Source organism: Muscardinus avellanarius (genome assembly GCF_963383645.1).
Source record: "Muscardinus avellanarius genome assembly, chromosome: 1".
Lineage (NCBI taxonomy): Eukaryota > Metazoa > Chordata > Mammalia > Rodentia > Gliridae > Muscardinus > Muscardinus avellanarius.
Genome location: NC_137786.1, coordinates 80,939,799 through 80,959,771, shown reverse-complemented (window position 1 = coordinate 80,959,771; position 19,973 = coordinate 80,939,799). Strand labels below are relative to the sequence as shown.

The 19,973-nt window shown below is 37.2% G+C and overlaps 1 protein-coding gene across 14 annotated transcripts in view; it reads left to right on the top strand.

Moving 5' to 3' along the window:
• The window catches only part of MCTP1 (multiple C2 and transmembrane domain containing 1), a gene marked incomplete at both ends in the record, with an annotated part of 619,238 nt that overhangs the window by 321,585 nt on the left and 277,680 nt on the right, over nt 1-19,973 (top strand). For all 14 annotated transcript variants that reach the window (XM_080719329.1, XM_080719323.1, XM_080719328.1 and 11 more), the window contains one exon: nt 12,441-12,583. In XM_080719329.1, coding sequence (XP_080575455.1) covers nt 12,441-12,583 — 143 coding nt within the window. The remainder of the gene's footprint in view (nt 1-12,440; nt 12,584-19,973) is intronic.

Genomic DNA, 19,973 nt, shown 5'->3' with positions numbered 1-19,973 from the left:
AGCATCATATTTAATCCATATGCTGAACCGAATAGAACTAACAGTCATCCTGTACATAATCTGTCCACTGCTGAAAATGGGGTGTAGAAGCCCCCTGCTATTATTATACTGTAGTCTGCCTGAATGATGTTGATCAAAAAAACAAAATTTCAGCTAGACAGACAGTAAACTAAAAAAAAAAATCTATTGTATAGGATAGTGGCAATAGTAAATAATAATTATACTTAAAAGTATACTTAAATTATACTTAAAAATTGCTAAGCTGGGCATGGTGGTGCATGCTTGTAATCCTAGTACCTGGGAGGCTGAGACAGGAGGATCACAGGTTCTCAGTCAGCCTCAGCTACTTAGTGAGGCCCTCCACAACTTAATGAGACCTGTTTCAAAATAAAGAATAAAAAAATAGGGCCGAGGGTACAGCTTGGGTTTTATCCTCAGCACCACAAAAAATGCTAATAACTGATTTTAAGTATTCTTACCACAAATAAATAATATCTGTAAAGTAATGCATGGAGTAATTAGCTTGGTTTAGCCATTCCATGATACATATTGTTTCAATCAACATTCTCATTAGTGTGACTCAAAATATCTGATGACCACAACTTAGAAGAAGGGAAATTTATTTGCTCACAGTTCTAGAGATTTCAGAGACTATACTCCATATTACTTCTGTGGAGCTCAGGCCATGGCTACAGGTAAAAGAGAGAGAGAGAGAAAGAGAAGAGAAGAGGAGAGGAGAGAAGGGAAATTCTGCTCTAATATCATTGAAGCTTGAAACAAAGAGAATGAGAAGGGGGTCCATGGATACATACATACATACATGCACACATACATCCGCAAGGCTACATCCCAAGTGTCCCACCTCCTCCAATCACACCTTACTTTACCACCCAATAAATTCATTAATTCATAATTTGATCATTTTACCTCCAAACATTTCTGCATCAAAACACGAGCTTCTTCAGAGAATAACCCATAACACATACACATACACAATTCAAAACATCATGCTTTATGCCATAAATACATACAATTTTTAAATTAAAAACAAAGAAGAAAAATGAGTCTTTCATTTGCAATAACACAGATGAACCTGAAGGATATTGTGGCAAGTGAAATAATGCAGACACAGAAATATAAATGCTGTATGATCTCATGTTAGGAAACTAAAATACATTCATAAAATCAGACAGTAGAATGGTAATCACCATTTAAGTTAGGGGAAAATGAGAGGAGATAGATAAAGGTACTGAGTTCTGGAACTTTGCAAAGTAGTACCTGTATTAACAACACTGTATTCTTAAGTTGTTCAAAAAGAATAGATGTTATGTCAAGTACTCTTACCACAAATAATAGTAATATAAGGGAGGGGTTAAGAAAAATTTGAAAAGTGACAAATATGTCTTTGAACTTTTTGTGTGTGTGAGATACTTAGGATGGAACCCAGGGGCATTCTACCTCTGAGCTACACCCTCAGCCCTATTTTTTATTCTTTCTTTCTTTCTTTCTTTCTTTCTTTCTGTACTGAGAGTGGAACCCAGGGGCTTTTCTACCTCCAGGCTATACTCCCAGACTTATTTTATACTTTATTTGAAAACAGGGTCTCACTAAGTAGCTGAGGCTGGCTTCGAACCTGTGCGATCCTCCTGTCTCAGCCTCCCAAGCACTGGGATTACAAGCAAGCACCACCATGCCCGGCTTTTATTCTTTATTTTGAAACAGGGTCTCACTGAGTTGCAAAGATTTTCACTAAGTAGCTGAGGCTGTCCACGAACCGCGATCCTCTGGTCTCAGCCTCCTGAATGCTGGGATTACAGGCATGTGCCGCCACGTCTGGCTCTTATGTCTATGATCTTGATGATGATAGTTTCATGAGTTCATTGAGTTTTATACATTAAATAAGTATATGTCAATCATATTGCAATAAACTTGCTTAAAAATCATTAAATGTAATTGGCTCATCTAAAAACAAAATTAACTTCCAGAGTGACCATTTTGCCACAGATCATGTGCCGTGTAGCAGAATCCTGGTCCTCTTGGGGTTATAGCAGTGGAAGAAAAACCACATACACAACAAACAGGTAGACATATGAATAATAAATGTAGACATACAAATATAACTACAGATGCAGATATACCAATATAACTTATATATTGATTAGTATTACTAAGGAAAAGGACACCTGTTAATAGAGAAAACAACTTTATTCAGATTGGAGGTTTGAGGAAGGCATCCATGAAAAAAATTGTGGATTCAGGGTATACTTAAGAATAGAATCAAGCACACTGAGTAGGTTCCTAGCTACAAAGCATGGAGAAAGGAAACTGTAGAGAATGATTGTCAGGTTTCACACTTGAGCTTCTGTCAAGTAATAGAGCCACCGAGATAGAAAAGCCTGAAGGGGGAGTAGGCTTAGTGGGAAAGAAGATTAAGAGTGAAGTTTGGACATATTAATATTGGGATGTCTACCTACTGCAGGAAAAGAGGATTTGATTGCAGATATAGATATGATATCATCAGCATCTATTGATATTCAAAGCCATGGTAATGGTTGGTAGAGGGTACGAGAAATGAACTGCATGAAGAGAATACTTCTTAGAGTAGCTGCTGGTAAGGAACACTCAAGAGCGTGACTAGAGGGGCCACAGGGCCAGAAGAGGGTGTGAAGCAGAAGGCAGAGGAGGGTGTGGTCAGCAGTGTTGAATGCACAGAAAGGTCATTGGAGGCATGCTTTGGTGATGTGAGGAGCAAGTTTGGTGGGAGCTTTTTCAGAGATCCAGGGTGTACTTTAGAGGAGAATTCATCAAACTTGGAAGCGTCCTGTCTACAAAGCATGGGGAAAAGGAGAAATTGAGAAGGATTTTCAGGTTTATCACCTGAGCAACTGTGGAATGCTGGAGCCAGTCACTGTGGTGGCAAAGCCTGAAGGGGAGGTGGAAGCAGAAGCTTTAACAGAATAGCTGATAGACTGAAAGGGCGATGAAACCAGAGCATGAACAGGAAACTCTTTGGAAGCTTGGTAGACATTCAAGATGGGTAGCACTTGCCATAATTTTGCATGGGGAATCATAAAGCATGTTTTAATACAGAGAGAGAACTACTAGTAAAGATTTTAAATTAGTAATCCCAGCAGCAATACATAGGCATTTCTATTTCCCCATATCCAGTATAGCATCTGAGAGATCAGTATGGAGGTTCCTCAGAGAACTGGGAATGGAAACACCATATGACCAGCTACACGACTCCTGAATATCTTTTCAAAGGAATTGAAACCAGAATACTATAATGATAAATGCATATCTATATTCATAGCAGCACAATTCACAATAGCCAAATTATGGAAACAGTATAAATTTCCATCAACGGATAAATGGATTATGAAATGGTATATGTGTATATGCATATACATACATGTGATGAAATTTACCTAATGTACATGATGTCCATTCACAAACATATCAAAGTCAAGCACTAAGCCAAACATGAGGAGGGGGAGCGGGAGGGGTAAGGAATGGGTTGGGAATTGGGGAAGGGCTAAATGAGTGATGTGTGCATGTATGCCTCCACCATATTGTACTCCAGTAAGATGTATGACTGCAATGCACCAATAAAATAACTTAAAAAAGAATTTTTACTCAGCCATAAAGAACAAAATGATGTCATTTGCAGGAGAATAGATGAAACTAGAGAATAGCATGCTAAGTGAGATTAGGCAGTCACAGAAAGTGAAGGCCATATGTTTTCTTTCACATGTGGAAGCTAGAGAGATACTGAGGGACTTCAGATAAATAAGAAGATATACCAGTAGAATAGTGGAAGAGTATTTGGAAAAGCAGGTGGGGAGGGAGAAAAGGAAACTTTTCAAAGTAACAGTTCAGCCAGGCATGGTGGCGCACGCTTGTAATCCCAGCACTTGGGAGGTGGAGATAGGAGAAACGCACAGGTTCGAAGCCAGCCGTGCTGGCTTAAGAGACCCCGTTTCCAAATAAATCTATAAAAAATAGGTGTCTGGGAGTGTAGCCCGGAGGTAGAAGGGTTTCCAGGAACCCCAGTACCACCAAAAAAGAAAGAAAGAAAGAAAGAAAGAAAGAAAGAAAGAAAGAAAGAAAGAAAGAAAGAGAGAGAGAAAGAGGAAGGAAGAAAGGAAGGAAGGAAGGAAGGAAGGAAGGAAGGAAGGAAGGAAGGAAGGAAGGAAGGAAGAGTTCAAATAATGCTATCTTTATATATGAAGTTATCAGTACCAGTTCCAATAATCTGTATTGGAAGGGGTTTGGAACAGGGTGGGATCTGGAAGGAAACACTCCAAGTGCTATATGTATGTTTCTATCACTCTAAACCTTGATATGATATATTACAATGCACCAGTAAAGGTATATTTAAAAAACAGAATTAGAAAATACAGGAGAAAATAACTGAATAAGCTGAGTGCCTCAGCAACTGAAAGACTGTGGGACATGGAGCTCCCAGTTTTAGAATGTTCTCATATCCTCCCTTTTCTGCTGTTGCTTTCAGAGTAGAATATGCAGAGATAGAGTGGCATAAATGTTCACCTGGTTCCTTTCACTACACACCTGAAAAACAGGTCTTGGACAGAAATTATACTACAGTATCCTTTGTAATAAGGACAAAGGGGAAAAAAAGGCCCCGAATGATGAAGGCATTTACTTCTATTTTATAATGAAATATAAAGCAAGTGTTAATTATTATTGCTATTACTATATCTTCTCATTAAATAGTAATAATAGCAACTAACCTTCCCCTCTCATGTGATAGACACTTAAGTAACTATAACTACAAATAATGTTGTAATTTATGTCTCATAAGAAGTCCTTTTTGACCCATGCAAAAAGTACCAGAAATGAAACTGCTGGTTCATAAGGCATATACTTAATTTCATAAGAAATTGCCAGATTGCTTTCCAAAACTGCTGAAATATTCTATCTTGCGAAGTTGCTGAAGCTTGTCTTGTAGGTGATTCTAAATTCTAATTTGAGTCTTCCAAAGGTCTCTAATTTAAGACCTTCCAAGAGATCTGAGCACAGACCTCTTGGGACAGATATGATGAGATAGCACCACAATTTTCTGTCTGAATTCCTATACCACAGAAACCCCAAACCCAATTAAATAATTGCATTGCTCCCTAAGTTTTAGGGTGTTTTGTAACAGAGAAATCACAACAGGATCATTTAATCTTGTGTTGATGAGTGCAGCCTATACCCCAGCTGCAAGGAAAACCAGGACAATAAGTACTGGATTCAACTGTGGGGAGGAGGGAAGGCTATTCAGAAGATGACAGTGGGACCACAAAGTGATATATAGGCTAACAGCAGCCAATTTTGTTCTTTTACTAAAAGAAAAGTTAATTTTCAATATTTTAATTCTTGTATTTCTTTGATTACTAGGGTTTTGAAGAATTGCTTCATTTACTTAGTTATTTGGGCTTTCCCTCGGGAATAGACTACTCATAAAAATTTAGCTGTTTTCTTATTGGATTTTCTGTCTTTTTTTTTTTAACTGATTTTTCAAATGTTCTTATTTACTCAAGATAATCCCCTGTATGTTTAGGCAATGCAAATATTTCCAGTGTGGCCTCTTGGTGAATTTTGCCATAGTACCCTCAGTTGAACAGAAATTATTTTATTATTGGTGCATGTTAATTATACAGAATTTGAGTTTCATTGTGGCATATTCATATATACCCCAAAGAATAATGTTATCAATTTCATTTCCCGGTACATCTTTACCTATTCTTCCTCCCTCTCCAATCCCTTTTCGTTACTCTAACTTCTCCCTTCTACTTTCATGGCACCCTTTCCCCTAGCTTCTGCATATGAGAAGCAACATTGCTACTTTTCTAAGTCTAATTTATTTCACTCAAAATTACGGTCTCCAGTTTTATTCATTTTCCTGTGAGTGACATAATTTTGTTCTTTATGGCTGATTAAAACTTCAGTGTCTACCACCTTCTCCTTATCCATTTGTCTGTTGATGGACACCTAGGCTGTTTCTATAATCTAGCTTCTGTGGATTGTGTTGTGATATATATGGGCATGCCTCCATTTTTAAGTATGCTGACTTTAATTATTTTGGATAAATACCAAGGTGTGGTATAGCTGGATCATATGTTAGTTCTATTTTTTAGCTTTCTGAGGAAACTCCATACTGATTTCCATAGTGACTATACTGATTTACATCCCCAGCATCAGTATATGAGAATTCTTCCCTCGGCATCTTTGCCAGTATTTATTATTTGTATTCTTGATGATTGCCATTCTAAGCAGAGTGAGAATCTTAATGCAGCCTTGATTTGCATCCCTGATAGCTAAATGTGTTTCCACGTAGTTGTCTACCATTTGTATTTCTTTTGAGAATTGCCTGTTCAGTTCATTTACCCATTTAATAATTTTTTATTTTATTAAGATTAACTTTTTGAGTTCTTTATACATTCTGGATATTAGTCCTCTGTTAGAAGCGTAGCTGGCAAGATTTTCTCCCATTCTGTAGGTTGTCTCTTCATTCTATTAATTGTTTCTTTTGCCGTGCAGAAGTTTATTAATTGGACACTATTTCACTCATTGATTCTTGTTCTTATTTCTGGAGCTACAGGGGTCCTATTGAGGAAGTCTTTGCTTTTACCTATATGTTGAGGTGCTTCCTCTGCCTTTTCTTCTATCATTTGAAATATATCTGGTCTTATATTCAAGTCTTTGTTCCATTTTGAATTGGCTTTTGCACAGGGTGAGAGATAGGGATCTAGTTTCATTTCTTTTTTTACACATGGATGTCCAGTTTCCCCAGCACTATTTGTTTAAAGAGGCTGTCTTCTCCTGTTTGTTCTGGAACCTTGTACTGTAGATGTGTGGGTTTGTCTTGTGTATCTTCTATTATCTTCCATAGGTCTACAAACCTGTTTTAATGTCAGAACCATGCTTGAACAGAAAGGTTTTTTTTGTTTATTTATTTATTTATTTATTTATTTATTTTATTTGGTGCATTGTATTCATACATCATAGTGGGATACAAACTTTTGTAGACATACATGCACTCATCGCCCAGTCAGCCCCCACCCGATCCCCATACCATTCTCTCCCCATCCCTCCCTCCCATGCTTGGCTTAGTGGTTGACGTCTAGTATTATAGCAATTTATCCAAAATTAAAAATGATAATCTCTCATAACAGTTTCATTTGTCTGATACCAAGCTTTTGATAACTTAAATAACATTTCAATATTTCTTTTTACTTTCTTTCTTACCAGAGAATATTTTTTTCTATTTTTTTAGGTGAAACTATCATATATTTATATATTTATTTTTCAGAAAAAAAATTATCCTAATATGGAATATGGACTCTAGATACCCAAAACAATCTTGAAAAAGAACAAAGCTAGAAGATATATATTTTCTGATTTCAAACCATATAAAGCTATAATAATTGAAACAGTGTAGTACTATTCTAAAGGCAAATATATAAACCATTGGAGTTAAATAAAAGCCTAGAGCTAAATTCTTCCCTATATTGTCAAGTTATTTTTGACAAGGTTTCCACGAACATTTGGTGGTGGAAATAATAATTTTTTAACTACATATTGTTGAGAAATAATAATTACATGAAAAAGAATAAAATTGGACCCTTACCTAATCCCATATACAAATATTAACTCAAAATAGATAAAAGACCTAAATATAAATCTTAAGACTATAAACTTTTAGGAGGAAATCTGGGTCATAAAACCTCACAACATTGAAATTGGCAGTGATTTCTTGGATATGATTTCAATGGCACAGGCAAAAGAAGAGTATACAAACTCCCTAAAAAATAAAAAAATATATATTGTATATCCAAAGACAATGTAAACAGAGTTAACAGTTACTAATAGAATGGGATAAAATATTTCCAAATGCTATATCTGAAGGTATATTAATATTCCAACTAGAAATCCTAAAAATTAACAACAATAAAAGCAAACAATACCATTTAGAGATAGGTAAAAGACTAACATAAATAATGAATCTCCACAGATAACTAATCTTAGTTGTCTGTTGGATGGAAAATCTTGTTTCTCTGGTTCTGGTGTGTATTACCTATTTCTTCTCTGTAGTTAATCTCTTTGAGTATTTTCTCTAGCGCTGGTTTTGAAGACATAAATTCCTTCAGTTTCTGTTTGTCATGGAAGCTTCTTATTTTTCCATCTAATTTGATAGAAAGTTTTGCTGGGTAGGAAGTTTTTGGCTGGAAGTTGTTTTCTTTCAGAGTTTGGAATATGTTACTCCAAGCCCTTCTGGCTCTCATGACTTGGTTTGGGAAGTCTGGAGTGATTCTAATTGGTTTGCCTCTGAATGTCACTTGGCCCTTTGTTTTTGTTGCCTTTAAGATTCTCTGCTTGGCTTCCACATTGGTCATTTTGACAATTATGTGGCGTGGGGATCCTCTTCTCCGATCCTATCTAAAGGGAGTTCTATAAGTTTCCTGGACCTGTGTATCAACCTCTTGCTCTATGTTTGGAAAATTTTCTGCTATTACTTCCTTGAAGAGATTGTTGATCCCTTTGGTATCACTTTCTTTTCCCTCCTCTATTCCAGTTATTCTTAGGTTAGCTCTCTTAAAATGGGCCCATATTTCTTCAATATCAAATTCCTGCTGTAGGATATTTTTTCCTAGATTAGAAACTATGCATTCATTTTTGGAGTGATCATCTTCTAAAAGTGAGATTCTGTTCTCCATGTTACCTAATCGGTTGTTTGTGCTTTGAATTGAGGCCTTTACTTCATTAATTGCATCCTTTATCTCTTTTTGGCTCTCTCTGAGTTCTTTTCGAAGCACCTCTATTATTTTTACAGTTATTTTCCTGATTTGATCTTCTAGAAATCTCTGATTTTCTGTTTTATCGGGTTCTGATGTTGTGGGGTTGTGGGCATTCATTGCTCCAGTATTATTCCTCTTTCCCATGATTTCGGAAGTTTGTGCCTTCTCTGGGTTCTTCCCTTGGGTCACTATGACTTCACTTAAGGTGTTCTGGATCTCGAGTCAGTAGTATCTCAGACCCCACTACTCCTTTACTGGGTTGTACCACAGAGTCTCTGACCCAGAGAGTCGATAGAGGCTGCTTTAGACTGTGGGGGGTGCCAGGTTGCACATTCTCCTATGGTGTGATATCTCTGCCACCGCCCCTCCCCCACTGGGTCAAGTCCCAGGGAGTACAGTACTGGGATTTCTCCTCTGTGGCCCGCAATTTGACTCACTCTTCTTGAGTACGCAGATGTAGCTGTACTGGATTCGGGTGAATTCTCTGCTGCTGCCGCCGGTGGCAATATTGCGCCGCTGCTATGCCCTCGGCCGTGAGGCTGGCGTATTTCTTCTTGGTTTTGAGTTCCACTCTGAGTCCCTGCAGTTTGTGCTGAGCTTAGCCACTGGGAGCTTTAGATGTTCCCTGCACTGAAAAATCCCGCCTGGCTGCTCCACAGCGGCTCACCTCGGCTTGCTGTAGCCATCCGGTGAACTCGCTGCTGCCGCTGGCAGTATGGCGCTGCTGCCGCCAGCAGTATGGCGCTGCTGCCGCATCCTTGGGCGTGAGGCCGGTGTATCTCCTCTGTGGCTCTGAGCTCTGTTCTCAGTCTGCTTTCTCTCTGGAGCCTGGTGATTTTTTTGTTTTTCTGGTGATGTTGTTTTCTGGCTATGAAAGGCACTGATTTTGTGGTAATGGAGATTGGTTGTTAGCGGGGCTCTTAAGCCCCGCTTTTCTCGGTCACCATCTTCCCAGAAGTCAGAAAGTTTTAACTATACACAACACTCTCTTTCATTCTGTTGTGCTGTTTATTTATTTTTTTTTTCTGTACTAGGGATAAAACCCAGGGGCATTTTACCTCTGAGCTACACTCCAAGCCCTACACTTTTATTCTTTATTTTGAAACAGGGTCTCACTAAGTTGCAGAGGGACTCACAAGTAGCTCAGGCTGGCCTTGAATCTGCGATCCTCCTGTCTCAGCCTCCCAATTACAGGGATTACTAGCATTTGCCACCACACCTGGCTTGTGTTGTGCTTTTTGCTTAAGAAATCTTTCCCCCATATTTAGTCTCATATGTTCTACCAGCTTTGCATATTTAAAATTCACTCTTTTGTACTTATATTGTCAAATGTCTATCCTTGCATATGGCATGAGGTGAGGATCTGGCTTCACCTTTGTCCATATGATGAGATGGATTTCCCATCACTACCTACTTAACAGTTCATCTTTTCCCCATTTATATTTGTGCAGCAACTATTATCAAATAGAATGTTCTCATTGGTCTGTTCCCGTGACTTTTATCTAATCCATGCAACTACTTGATTTGTATGCACACTGTGTTGTTTTATTCCTTGAATCCATCTCATTTTTTTCTGCCACTTGACAACTATACACTGCAACAAAATAATTTGGTCTTATTCCATAGTGCTCTAAAAAGCAAAACTTTAAAAAAAAATATAGTAACTCTTTTCAGATTTTGAAACTGTTCTTTCTTAATCTCGTACTGCCATTTGTTACCATAGTTTCCCTGGCTTCCTCTTGCCTCCTAGTCTAGTATTCTAATATGCTTTATTCTGCAAATCTGATAATCAAATTTGTTAAATTTTTGTCTAAGCAGAATGAACAGTAATCCTACAATTAAAGAGCAAAAGATTCAGCACTTGTTTTGGAGACATCTGCTTTAAACACCCAGAGGCTTTTATTCGTCCTCAACTATCACCTTCAGATATGACATTGAGGTCAAGGGTTTTATTGTCTGTGTTTGGAGAGGTTGGAGAGCTTTAAAATATTTCTGAAAATCAACACCATGAAATTATGCCTAGGAACTGGAGATACTGAGCTGTGGAAACTTTGGGATAGTTTTCCTGCCTCCCCAATCTTAAAATAGAGATCCTCAAATTGTCTTTTATCATTATCAGGCAATTTTATAGCCTACCTTTCTGCCTCCCATCCTTAAGTCATTAAAATCATTCTTTCATTTGTTTACTCACCAAATGTTTGTTGAGGATTTCTAATATGTCCCATTCTATACTAAGTGTTAAAGGTATAAGATAGTGATCCACTTGAGTTCTGAACTTATGGAGATCATTGCATCTTAGCAGGTAGTAGTAATTATATAGATAATTTTAAAAATAAGGAGCAATAATTTGATCTAGACTGAGAAACTTCAAATGGATTTGTGGGTTTAGTATTGCTCAAAATATGTATTACAACATTTCTACTTCCCATAATTTGGAATGACAAGACAAAACAAAAAAAATCAAACTTTATCAAATAAAAGTTGGGCCTTATATATAGAATTATTTTCTGATGATGAAGGTTGTTATACTCTGGAAAAACTTATGCTGGATTCTCCATGATTCACCTTCTCTAGGAATCCTTAAGAACTGCACAAATTTCATTAGATGAAGATTGTTTTCATTTGTCAGCCTCATACCTCAATGAGAAATAGTATAAGTATGTAATTTCCTGACTCTCTTGCAAGAATAGTGAAACACTGCAGGCATTAGAGTCAAACAGCCTTGGGTGGAATCCTAACTTTATTCCTTGCTGGTTGTGTGTCCATGAACAACTTACTTGACAGCTCTGAGTTCCTTTTTTATACAGGGATCTTGGGAGGGGTCAAGCATAATATGAAGCAGCTACTTCACTTGATAAACATTTATTCCTATCCCCCTATTACTACTGCCTCTAAGATCTCAATTCTTTCTTAATGTTCTAAAATTGAAATTTCTTTGCAAGAGAGAATATGGAACCAAAGATGAAGTGAGCCCAATTTGAGACTCACCTTTCCCTCCGCTCATTAGTATAAAATTTTGGCAGCATATATAACTTCTTCAAACTAGTTAAATCAGCCAATATCATTGATCGTACTTTTTATAATGGACCGAATGATTAATCTATCATTAATCTCTTTGATTTAAGTTTATATATTCATCATGCAATCAAGTTTTTTAAAATACCAGGACAAGATCACAGAGGACCATAAGATAAAAAAAAAAAAAAACAGCCAGGAGCATACCTGTATTGCATACCTGTAATCTCAGCAACCAGACAGGATGAGGCAGGAGAATCACAAGTTCAAGGCTATCTCAACAACAACTGATTGAGACACTGTCTTAAAATAAAAAAAATAAATAATAAAAAGCTAGGGAATTATCTCAGTGGTAGAGGGCACTCTTGGGTTCAAGCCATAGTACTAAACATGTGCGCGCGCGCGCGCGCGCGCACACACACACACACACGCACACACACGCACACACAAAATTTATGGTCACTTTAATATATAATGAAAGAGAAAACACAACCCATATTTTCCCATGTGATAGGTCCCAATTAAACTTTCTTTTAATTATTCCTGATGTTTCTGTAGGCAATTATCTCTCTTACATAGAAAGGCATGATTAACAGCAATCAATCTGTATCTCTTTAACAGGAACAAGTGATCCATATGTAAAGTTTAAAATTGGAAGAAAAGAAGTCTTTAGAAGTAAAATAATACACAAGAACCTCAATCCTGTGTGGGAGGAAAAGGCTTGCATCCTCATTGATCACCTTAGGGAGCCACTGTATATAAAGGTGAGCCGTTTGTTTGACTCTGATGAAATCTGACATTGAAATTCCTGTTTAATGGTTTTTATCATGTCTCTCCATCCGATGAGATTTTTCACCAGAGATGTACTGTGCTATTCACAATCTTAATCTATTTGTAATGTGATAGAAATGACATAGAGGGAAGGGGAAGCTGGCAAGGGCTTTTTCTCGAGGACGGTTCTATTGCCCTTCCTTTATGAGGCTATGAAGTACATCTCTTCTGCTTTGTGCTGGCAACTGACTTAGTGCACTTTGGGAACATATGAAAACAAGTCTTCACATAACCTTGCAAAAAGGGAAGCTTGCACAGAGCCTAGCCGTTCTGTATAGGAATTACATTATTTAACTTTTCCTATTGGAGCTCCCAGGTTGGAAGGGTCATGGTCTTCTCACCGTGGCCTTCTCACTGTGGCATATACTTGTGTACTGATAGGGGGAGTTATCTGGCAAAAAAATATCACCTGTATTCAAGGCTCCCATTCAACCAGATATCATGAACACTGTTCACACCTATTTGCACAAAACAACAGGCAGCCTTGGTCTATCTAGCAGGTATCATGCAGGTGCTAAATCTTGGGGGACTGCCAGAGCTGTGGTCCACATTCCTGTAGTCCAAGGTGGTGGTACTCACCATTTTGGCTTTTAGAAATATGTGTTTAGGAGACTGTATGTTTGCACTAACCAAAATCTGGTGCTGCTGTCACTTGTCAACCCCAAAGCCACATGCCATCTGTTCTGTCCTTGCCACTCCAGGCTTCCTAGCTCAGTCATGTCTAAAGATCATCACATTGAGCAGTTCCTGAGTTTCCTTTGGTGGTCAAAGATAAAGCTGCAGGTTACAAGAAAACCAAGGAGGCTGTTTTGCTTCTTAAGAAATTCAAGGCCTGGGGATGGTATCAAAAAAGGTCGTTGCCTCTCAGAAAATAAGAGCTGGCAAGGACAGGCTGAGAAACTACTGACATATCCAGTCCAGAGGATGTCATATCATCTATAATGAGGATGCTGGTGTCACCAAGGGCCTCAGAAACATTCCTGGAATTACTCTGATTGATATAAAAAGTCTGCACATTTTGTTTTTGTTTTTGCTTTTGTTTTGTTTTGCTGTACTGGGGATGGAACCCAGAGGCATTCTACCTCTGAGTTACTCCCAAAGCCCTATTTTTTTATTCTTTATATTTAAATAGGGTCTCACTGAGTTTCAAAAGGCTTCACTAAGTAGTGCTGAGGCTGTCTACAAACCACAATCCTCCTGTCTCAGCCTCCCAAATGCTGGGATTACAAGTGTGTGCCACCATGCCCAGCTCGAGCCTGCACATTTTGAACTTGCTCCTGATGAACACATGGGATGTTTTTGCATTTGGAATGAAAGTACTTTCTACAATTTAATTGACTTGTACAGCATTTGGCAAAAAGGTGCTTTCCTCAAGAGTAACTACAACATTCTTATGCACAAGATGATCAGAACAGACCTCAGCATAATCCTGAGAAGCCTGGATATGCAGCAAACCCTCCAAGCATCACACAAAAAGATGCATCGGGGCCCTGAAAAGAATCCCCTGAAAAACCAGAGAATCACGTTAAAGCTAAACCCATATGCAAAGACCATGTGCCGAACACAAACATCACTCCTAACCATGCCAGAAAGCACAAACTGCAGGTTGGTATGATAGCACCAGATAGCACTAGAGGCCAGGGGGTTGCAGGCAAGAAGCCTGTAGTATGGAAGAAAGGAAAGAGGCTAAGTATCTGAAGAAGCCATTGGTGGGTAACAAGAAACTAGCAGCTGAAAAGGAACTAGAAGATAAAGAACCATACCAGCAAAGGAAACTATCAAGAACCTCAACAGAGAGCCGACAAAATGGAAAAGATTTTTGCCAACTATTTCTCTGAAAGAGGACTAATATCTAGAATATACAGAGAACTCAAGAAACTCAGCACTAAGAAAACAACCCAATCAAAAAATGGGCAAATGAACTAAATAGGCACTTCACAAAAGAAGAAATTCAAGTGGCCGATAAATATATGAAAAAATGTTCAACATCATTAGCAATCAGAAAGATGCAAATCAAAGCTATCCTGAGATTTCACCTAAGTCCAACTAAAATGGCAGTCATTCAAAACACAAACCACAACAAATGTTGTGAGGAAGGGGAGGAGTAGGAACTCTAAAACATAAAGAGGAACAAAATTATGTCATTTGCAGGGAAATGGATAGAACTAGAAAATATCATGGTAAATGAAATCAGCCAGTCTCAGAAAGTCAAGGGTCCTATGTTTTGTTTTGTTTTGTTTTGTTTTTCATTTGAGAAGCCAGAGAGAAAATAAGAAATCAAAGTGACTTCAGATAAATGAAGAGAGAGAGAGACCAGTAAAATAATAGGAGGGAATTGAGGGGTGAGAGAAAAGGAAGGGGGAGAAAGAATTGAGGAAGGAAACTTAAAATAATGCAGTGTTCATCTATGAAGGTGTCAGTACCAATCTCACTGACGTGTACGATTCGGGGAAGGGGAGCAGGGTGGGATTTTGAAGGAAAACACTAGTGCCGTGTGCATGTGCACGAGTGTCACTTTCAATCTCACTATGATTTTTAATCACAATGCACCATCAAAGGAATTTTTATAAAATAGAAGTCACTGTCATTATAAATAGCTAAGATAGAGGATGAAGAGGAATTTTAAGAAGATGAGCAGGCCGTAGAGGAAGTTCGGTTTCTGAGAAGGTGGTCAAGACAGATGAATTAGAGCAGCTGCCGTTGTGAAGAAAACCATAGGAGAGGAGAGCAGGTGTTAACGTGGACGGCAAAGGGCTGTTTGATCTCAGTAATGTTGCCAAAGAGTCATGACAAGAAAGGGATTTATTTTTAATTATTTCACTGTATATCTATCTTTCTTTAATGGAATATTACTCCATTAAAGAAAACATCTGTGGATCTCTAGTCTACAAAGTGCTGCTCAAGATGAGTTTTCAGCTGTGTGTGATGGCACACGCTTGTAATCCTAGTACTTGGGAAGCTGAGACAGGAGGATCTCAGGTTCAAGGACAGCCTCGGCAATGTAGTGAGGCTTTCAGCAACCTAGTGAGACCTTGTTTCCAAATAAGAAGTCAAGTCAGCCTGGGGATATAGCTCAAAGGTAGAATGTCTCTGGGTTCAATTCCTAGTAACACACACACACACACACACACACACACACACACACACACACACACAGAATGAGTTTTCATCTAAGTAGAAATTCAATTGTCAAGTGCTTGTTTCAAAAGTAATATCATACTAGGATTGAAATAAGCACACAAGAGTCTGATGTACACAGAAAAGAATGGTAGAAAAATTATTTTGATTTTAGAGAGTAAGTATTTACATACACACGTACGCACACATGTACGCATGCTTAAATGAGATCCTATAGGTGGCTTTTTTTGGCTCCTTTCTTTATTCACTTTTGAGTTTTTCTTATACAAGATTATTAACCACAATTTAATTTCATCATACAGAAGAAGGCACATAGTGATTTATAATAAATTTGTCACTTTTTCCTATTTCTGCATAAACAAAAAATGATTATATGAAATGGAAATCTCACCAGCCTCTCAGCTACTCGTACAATCATAAAAGAATGTCTCATATTATGTGTTACTTTGTGTTTTTAAAGTGCCTTCTAGTTTTCTGTTGGATCTCATTTTCTGTAAAGTATATAGGACTTCTTTTAAGAAAAGTGTTTATTTTGAGCTTTAGTTTTTCCATTTCTTATATGTATTAGTCACTAATTTGAACACTTAAGATTTAAATGAAATACATAAGTGAAACTGAGACTTTAGGTTATCATAATTTCATGGGCATTATTATTTTTTTTTTTGGTGGTACTGGGGTTCCTGGAAGCCCTTCTACCTCCGGGCTACACTCCCAGACCTATTTTTACATTTTCATTTGGAAACAGGGTCTCCTAAGCCAGCGCGCGCACGGCTGGCTTTGAACCTGCGCGATCCTCCTGTCTCTGCCTCCCAAGCGCGGGGATTACAAGTGTGCGCCACCACGCCCGGCTCATGGGCATTATTTTAAATGTCTGTACACAAGTCCTGTGTGATTGACTTCCTCAATTTTGATATGATGTGCACATGTTCTATGATGAATAATTAAACTCACCTAAAAGATTTTTTAGGAACGCACTGATTCTGTAGTAACTGGTAATAAGATAACACATCTATGGAATAAATGGTTATAAAATATTGAGCTTACAACCCTCCCATCTGTAGCTAAAGGGAAAAGAAATCCATGTGTATCCTCTAATCTGATTTCTATCAATGCAGAATTAACATAGGAAAAGGAGAACAATATTTAGTTCTGAGCCAAGATTATGAAATCACATTAACTTCCTAATACTTGTGCCATTTCCAGTAAGGAAAATAATTTTATTTTTAAAAAAATCTTGAAACTGTCAAGATTTTGTTATACTATGTGTAATAATAAGTTAAAATTAACTTTTTAATATATGGAAATTCATATAGATTTTAATCTTAGTGAAAAGAGAGCATCCCTCCAGCTCTGAATGACTTCATGATCAGGGCAGGGAAAAGCAAAGCTTGAGGAGTGGGCTGTGGAATATTTACATAAGGTAGCAGTGAGAGCTGGGAGTTAAAATAAAACGTATTAGAAAGACAGGGGTGGCAGGAGCCAGCTCAGTGTGCACAACGATGCCTCTAAACACATTGCAAACAGTAGGACAAATCCAGCACCCATTCAGTTAAACCAAATTCAAATTCTCCATCATCATTCCACTGCCCTTACTACTCAAGGCTCATGGTGAACACCCAGAATTATAGTAGAAAACAGAAATACTATCAAAGGTTAGGGCTAGCTAAATATTGTTCAAGCTTTTGCTTATTTGACTTAATCATATCTGTGTATTTTAATTTTAACTATATTTATCAATTTATGTTACATGCATATAGAAATATGTCATAATAAAATATACTATCCTGTATAGTTAATATGTACCAAAAATAATTTATTTAACTGATACATAAAAAACATAAAAATTGTACCCATTAATGGGGTACCATGTGATGTTTCAATTACATGTATACATTATTTCTTCTAGTCAATGAAACACACTGTACATGATTATTACCTATATTAATCCTAATGTGCAATAACACACCATAACTTCTTTCTCCTATCTAAGTGTGACTGAATTCCCACTGATCAACCTTTCTGCATCACTCCCTCCCCTAACCGTCCCCACCCTCTGGGAATCACCATTTTACTCTCAACTTGTGTGAGATCAACTTTTTTAGATTCCACAAATGATTGAGATTATGGGGTACTTCTCTCTCTAGGCCAGGGTTCTTTCATTTAACAAAATTTAGAGCACTCTTCTAAGTAATAGAAATATTTTGATGCATTAAAAATCGAGTCTATTTAGGACCCATTATTGTTTCTAAAATGGTGTTTTAACAAAATTGACAATTCTTTAAATAACATCTATCTATGCTTAAAAAATTTTAATACTTTTATTGATGCATTATCATCTCACATCATAATAGAATCATAGTGATAGTGAAATACATACACACAACCCTCGGTAAGTATTAAGATTAAGATTATTAAGATTGATATTGATATGCTCATATATGTACATGGCATCAAAGGAAGTGATTTTGTCATTGATCCTCTCTTCCCTCCCCCACCACTTCACTTCCCCTAGACCTAACTATTCTCTAGTTTCTGCTTATGAGAGAAAACATATAACCTTCACTTTCTGTTACTGGCTTATCTCATTTAAAATAATGTTCTCCAGATTCATGCATTTTCCTGAAAATTACATTATTTTGTTCTTCTTGATTGCAAGGTAGAATCCCTTTGCATGTCTCTTCTATAATTTTGTAATCCATTTATCTGTTTATAGACACCTAGGTTGGTTCTATTGTCTATTTGTGATAATTTGTCTATTGTGAATTGTGATGCTATAAACATGGATATGCATATATTAATATAATTTTTTATTTCAGTCCCTTTGGAAATATACCCAAGGGTAATACAGCTGTATCATTCAGTAGGTCCACTTCCAGTTTCTGAAGAATATCCACATTGATCTCTATAGCAGCTGTATTAATTTGTAGTCCCACCAACATTGTAGAAGAGTTCCTATTTCCCCACATCTTCACCAGCATTTATTGTTGTTTGGCTTCTTGATGATTGCCATTTTGATTGGGGTTAGATGGAATTCCAATGTAGTTTTTATTTACATCTCCCTGATTGCTAATGATGTTGAACATTTTTTTCATGTAATTTATTGGTCATTTGCATTTATTCTTTTGTGAAGTGTCTATTTATTTTGAATACTCATTTTATGATTGGGGTATATTTTTTAGTATTAAGTCTTAAAATGAAGCTCTGTTCAAGTTGAGAGTCACATTACTATCATATCCAAATTATTTCTCAATGAAGTTTAAGGGCTCTAAGAGAATAAATATCATATACAAATGATTATCAATGACTATATTACCAGAATTATTCATAATAATTTAAAAATATAGATGCCCAAGTCTACCCCCAAAGACTCTGATTTAACATCTCTGTTGTAGAATCCAAGTCTTCCTTCCTCCCTTCCTTCCTTCTTTTTTTCCTTCCTTTTCTCCTTCCTCCTCTTATTCCTCTTTCTCATCTTCTTCCTCCTTCGTTTCTTGTACTGTGAATTGAAACCAGGGGCATTCTATCTCTAAGCTATAATCCAAGATTATTATTTTATTTTTAAATTTTGAAACAAAGTCTGGCTAAATTGCAGAGGATTTTATTAAACTGCTAAACCTGCCCTCAAACCAGTGATCCTCCTATGTCAGCTTCCCAAATACTGTAATTACAGATATGTGCACCATGCCCAGCTAGAATCTGTATTTTTAAAACATCTCTAAAGACTGTGTGCATGTATAGCTCTATCAATTTCCTGAACTCCATCAAGATGTATGATTATAATTAAACAATTTTTAAAAGATTTTTCTGATGTATTGCTTTGGTAGGGGCTCATTTTTCTAGCAATTTGAATGGAAACAACTGAAATTTTGAAATGGAAATGTTTGTAGCCATACATCACAATGACCCAAGAAAAATTATTCAAATTAAGAAAATGCAGCTGGGTGTGGTGGTGAACACATGTAATCCCAGTACTTGGAAGGCTGAGACAGAAGGATCACAGGTTGGTGGCCAACCTCAGTTACTTAGTGAGGCCCTCTGCAACTTAGTGAGAACCTGTTTCAAAATAAAGAATAAAAATAGGGCTGGGGGTGTAGCTCAGAGATAGAATGTCCCTCGGTCCAATACCCATTACCACTGGAAAAAAAAATAGAAAGAAAGAAAATGTTTGCATTTTCTTAAATGTTT